This window comes from Nilaparvata lugens, chromosome 9 (assembly GCF_014356525.2).
Source record: "Nilaparvata lugens isolate BPH chromosome 9, ASM1435652v1, whole genome shotgun sequence".
NCBI lineage: Eukaryota > Metazoa > Arthropoda > Insecta > Hemiptera > Delphacidae > Nilaparvata > Nilaparvata lugens.
Window position 1 is genome coordinate 11,196,481 of NC_052512.1, and position 6,000 is coordinate 11,202,480.

The 6,000-nt window shown below is 32.6% G+C and overlaps 1 protein-coding gene across 3 annotated transcripts in view; it reads right to left on the reverse strand.

Moving 5' to 3' along the window:
- LOC111062730 (lachesin) overlaps positions 1–4,962 on the reverse strand; it is a 317,740-nt gene extending 312,778 nt beyond the window's left edge. Inside the window, exons 1-2 of one of the 3 annotated variants that reach the window (XM_039435479.1) lie at positions 4,900–4,962; positions 3,738–3,962 (exon numbers count right to left, since the gene is read on the reverse strand). In XM_039435479.1, coding sequence (XP_039291413.1) covers positions 3,738–3,813 — 76 coding nt within the window. In that variant the 5' untranslated portion in view covers positions 3,814–3,962; positions 4,900–4,962. Of the gene's footprint in view, positions 1–3,737; positions 3,963–4,847 lie in introns of all 3 variants that reach the window. The other 2 variants (XM_039435480.1, XM_039435482.1) reach the window with 2 other exon arrangements.
- Positions 4,963–6,000: the final 1,038 nt, after the last annotated feature.

Here is a 6,000-nt window from a genome sequence, read left to right on the forward strand (position 1 = left end):
AGATATGAGCGCCTAAAGTTTAAATTTTTGGGGCAGATCATTTCAAATCCGGTAAGAGATAAATCGATTAAATTTTGAGGATCAATTCTTCATGGTATTGGTGATTGAATGGAATAAAACTTTTCTGAAATTGTCAGTTTTTGACATTAAAAACCTGGAAAACGGTTCAAAACTAGATAGAAAACAGGATAAACCCCGGCGTACGTCAGAGTAATTCGAAGACATTTTTAAACCTATGTTGAATATAGTAGGCCTCTGTGTTCAGCTGAACATTTCCTGACGTAGGAACAACATACTTTTCTCAAAAAAATATATATATTACTACCAGAGACAACTGATACTGATTCTGACGCTATCTTTTTCTATGGTACTACTAAGTATCGCATCGATCACACGGCAGCACCATGCAGTATTTCCTATAAATTCCACTCCACCGCACAGTTATGTACAACTCCTCTTTTACTGTAGTAGCGTCCCGACTGTGGAACAATCTATCACCTCAGTTGATTTTTTCACAAAGCTTCTATTTGTTTAAATCAAGGCTTCCGTCATCATTAATAAATGATAGATTAGCATAAGGTCATTATGATTGGCAAGGTTTGGTGTATTCATGCTCTCATTTCATTACTCATATTTCATGCACAATTTCATAATTACTTCTCTTCTTTTTATTAAAAGTTTTGTAATAGTACCACTTTCATAGTTTATTTGTTACCTATTTCATCTACCCTCTAAAAATAAATAAATAAAATATTTTATTATTCAAAGAATTTCATCTTATATATTAACTTTTTCATTTCTTACATTTACCTTCATAGTTTATTTCTTGCCTATTTAATCTACCCTCTATTGTGTTGTGTTATGAAGCTCAATTTTTCATGGTATACTTTCATGATAAGTTTCATTTCACATGGATGCAAATAACAACTTTTCTCTCCTCTAGTCTCCTAATGTGATCTGGTATAATGTTGATGGCTGAATATTTATACTATAATTATTATTTTTCTTTTTTATCGTAATTGATTTATACTGTTATATATAATTTATTTTTTAAGTTTGATTTAATTTTATATTGTCAACATTTCGTGAATATTACCATAGGCAACAGCCTTGTAACAAATGTCAATAAATATCTTATATCCAATTTTATCTTATCAATTCCATATTGCAGAGAGAAAGTGACAAGTACGCAATCCTATAATATCCACTGACTGAACCGTCAATCTAATTTTTTCTTATTCGTATGGCTTTTATTGACAGAGAGGTCCTAGGATGTTTTGCCTTGCCGTATTACCCAATGTCACTCCCTATTTACAATCAAGTTTATAGGTTATACAGGACCCGGCATAAAAACCTGACGATTTTTGAGGGATAATAACTGAAGTGTGTTTCGTACAATCAAATCATATAATATATCAAATTAATTATCAAATTTTGCAATTTATAGTTAATTAGATAGATTACTCACAAAGTTTTTCGTTTGTAGATTATGTCAGCCAAATGATTTCTGTTACTTTTCAAGCATTCACTTAACCTAATTCTAATATATTCCATTGCTCGCTCAATCATCACTTGTGGAATTGCTTCAATTTCTCGTTGAATGACCTCCTCTGGTTCTGTGAATTATTATTGACTGCTCAATAACGGTAATTTTGTTCATTCACAAATCCCGAAAAATGAAAATGTTCCTCGTCACTTGAAAGAATAACGGCATCCTGGTGGACATTTTCGAGAATGATCTCGCAAGTGGCTTTGTAATGTGCCCAATAATTTGCCTTGAGTTGTTATACTTACATTATCTTATACGGATGGAATTTTAGGTCGGAATTAAGAATTCGTCGTACACTTCGACCAGAAATGGCTAGCGCAACAGCATGTTTCGCTGCTGAACTTCGTGGAGACCGTGTAACAGCTACTCGGGCATTTTTCAGGCGTTCTCACGGTTCGTTTTCGCCCTGTGTTTTCGTTTTTAAAGCGGACAACGTGTTCCTGGAATTCTTTACCCACAACAAAATCGTATTCCTACTGGGAACAGGCGCGTGTCGATTTAAATTATTGAAATGTCTGCGACATATACGCTGTGTTAAAATGACTGAGTCATTATTTTAAAAATAAACTTCATTCACAATCGCTTGATGTCCACTTGTCCTGATTGTTAGTTGTTAGTTTCATGTATATTAATTAATATTTTATGTTATGACAAATCCAAATTGGTAGGCTTCATTTTTTTTACTCTTGACTTTTGTTGCCCCAATCACTGCGACACCATACGCTTATATAATTATATTTATTGAAATGTCTGCGACATAAACGCTGTGTTAAAATAACTGAGTCATTATTTTGAAAATAAACTTCAATCACAATCGCTTGATGTCCACTTGATCATGACATACTGGCTACTGAAATGGCAAGAATAGACCTGTCTATGTACAACATTCCCGCCTTTTTAATGACAGTAGTTCAAACATAACAATTACTACAAAATCGTCAGATTAATATGCCGGTCCTTGTATATTGGATACTTGAAGTTTTAACACTGAAATGTTACATTTTCATTTCATAAAGTTGAAAATTAAGGAAACTTATTCCTAAACACAAATTTACATTAAAATATCATTATTCAATTAAATTGAAATGAATATGTATTGCATCTCTGTGAATACGTCATTTTTCAAATGTATTTTGTTGACTCAGTTCTAAAGGATTGAAATTAAACTCAAGAAATTTCTAAAACAAACGAAGAGTTGTCTATGGCTTCATTCACTATTAGAAGTAGAACACTTTTTTAAAGTAGTAAGCTGAGAAACACATGGTGCTAATATGAATCTTAGGCGGGATGCACACCGGAGAAACGCATTTCGTGAAGCCCTTTTTCATGAAACTTGTTTCATGCCATCCGTTTCACTCGTGCATGCATACAAAAGAAACGTTCCCTGCTTAATCTTATCAGTCGATTGCGAGCAACTTTCGTTTCACGTTTCCTGAAACTTTTTTCACGAAACGCGTTTCTCCGGTGTGCATCCTGCCGAACCCCTTATTGAATATGAATTTCAGTGTATAATGGCCTTTTGACTGTAGTTACTTCTGTATCCTTTAAAGATTAACTAACCTTTGTTTGAGCTTTGATCTAAAACCATTGTTTTATTCATAGCTGTTCTGTCTCATCTTTCATTTTTCATTTTATTTTTTTCCTCCCTTGTCATGAAATATGTTGATGCAAAAATTGTACTGGTGATTCTTCCTCCCATTTTTTCGCCGTTTGAACTACAAATTCATAATATGAATATATTTAAAGAGAGGAAATGCTACAATCAATCAATAAAATTACTTGACGATTTTCTTCTCTTATATCGCTTCCCGATTATACCTCAACTCCTGTTCACGGACAAGGTATTCATGAAGCACTTTGTGAGCAGTAATTGCTCACATTATTATTATTTTTCATCATACATGATGGTATATTCCCTCAATAAGGGAAGAGCATGTTTTGTACAGTATTAATTATTGTTGTGTTGTTTTCGGAAGCAATTGACTATTCAAGTTTCATTATAGATTAATAGTTGCTTTTGGTTCATTGCTGTTGAATAGTAATTATATTGATTATAGTGTAATACATCTTTGTTTTAGGAATATTTTCATTTTGTATTCCGCTGCTTTCCAATGTAGCCTTTAATTATTTGATGTGTACCGATGTGAACAATATAAAACTTGATTTGATTTGATTTGAACTGTCTTACCTTGTACCATTCCAGGCATAATGAAGAATACCGTGTAGAATAGGCCTTTGGTCAACTTCATCCTTCTGAGTCCCATCACTGCACCAAATGACTAGCAAGTTCAAAATGAGAGTTAGTAGCTTTAGGAGACACACTCCAACCTTCAGGATAAAAGGTGGCAAATTTCAACTTTAGTACACACACTTACAACTTGAGGATCTACAGTTTAGAAGCAGAATCCCGAATCTGTTGATGGGGATCAGGAGAAGAAAAATGAAATAAAATGAAAAGAAAAATGAAATAAGCAGCATCAATAATGGATAAGAATAATAGTATATAATAGTGAGATTCTCGTTACAAAGTCAGCACCTGATTAACATTAGTTTGGTATCCTTTTCTGTCATTACACAAAGCAGATATCTCTATTTTTTAAACTTCACATCTTTTCCAAATCGTTCAAAGGCTGTGAAAAAAATATAAGAAACTACAAAAATATTCAATCTCAAATAGAAAATAATAGGCCTACATCATTGAACCATGAAAAGTTATAATTTTTATGAATGAAATCTATTTGAGATAAATTCGGTCCTTATCAACGAGAGTCAACAATTAATATTTGATCAGATATACCAAGATATCATGAATTATAGGTGGAAAAAGAAAGAATACTGTCCTATGAAATGCACTGACTTCTTAACTCGAATCTCTCTATTCAATAGCTTTTGTTATTGATACAGAGCTATAGAGGGAATAAAGAAATCCATTGACTGAGATAAACCACGATAACATAAATTTAAAGGTGGAAAAAGAAAGAATACTGTCCTATGAAATGCACTGACTTCATAACTCGAATCTCACTATTCAATAGTTTTTGTTATTGATACAGAGCTATAGAGGGAATAAAGAGCTCCATTGACTGAGACAGTTGAAAAAACTCCATAGAATAAACAATATGGCTATCCTCTGTATAACTAATCTTTGGTAACACTAACAGAAAAAGGGATACAATAAATTGGAGAATATTATCCTATCATATCTATTCCCACATCACTCATTTTTTGAATTCTCGTGAAAATTTATTCTGTATTCAGAATTGATGCCGCTTGTGATTTTGAAACAAATGATAATTACTTTTACTGATACCCTTCAATTCTTCTGATACGAATTTGGATTATAATAATACCTTTTCTGACGCGATTTTATTTTGTTCACGATACGCTATCGATGTTACGACACTCACTACGTGACGCTACGAAATGCGCCAATATTCACGTGTTGCTGCTTTTATACAGCTGGAGGGAAAAGGTCGTGCCAACATTCCCTGTCGAAACTTCCCTATTGTTGGAAAATTTGCAGAAGATGCTACTTTAATCTTGAGTTGAACATTATGATCAAAGAAACACGAATTTAATGGTACCAAGGATGAACACTAAGTTTGGGCAAAGAAACTACATATATTTGTGACAACAAATTCACAATTCAATATCAAGTAACATTAGGGAAGAATTCAATAGACACGAGTTCAAGGAAAGTTTATTTTCCTGGTTAGTTGATATTGAAGTAGAAAATTTAAATAGACTGTAAATATTTAAACTATTTATTCTTCATTCTTTTCTGTTACTGGTTTTTCATTTTTTTTAAATTAACTTACTAAATTATTATCCTTGATAGAACATTGATATTTAACTACTAATTTTATTTTTGTAAGTAGTATAGATTTTTCCTAATTCCAATATAAAAAACTTTAATCCTATATCACTGAATGAAGTTTGTAAATAGTAATCAACACGCAACAAGCAACTAATAACTTATACCCCAATACATAGCATTTATAGTGGAGTGTATATTTATTAAATGAATTATCTATGCCTATTGAGAAATTATTCAATGCATAAAACTTCATTGTTTTCTTCTTCTTCTTCTACTATATGCCGGCTCCGCGACGGAGATTGGCGATCATCAATGCAATTTGGATTCTATCGACTGCAGCTCGGAACAGAGATGTTGAGTCAATGTTGAACCACTCTCACAGGTTCTTTAAACAGGATGTTTTCCTTCTTCCAGGCCGGCGTTTTCCTTCAATCTTGCCCTCCATTATTAACTGCAGGAATCTGTACTTCTCATTGCGCATCACATGTATTCATTGTTTTAATTGTATTAAATTTTATAATATTCTAATTTGTATTGAAATTGTTTTTTGATGAATAAAGTTTGATTTAGTTTGAATATGATGCTTTTCCCAAAGGGCTTGTTCCTGTAAGGGTAGAGAAACAGTTGACGATGA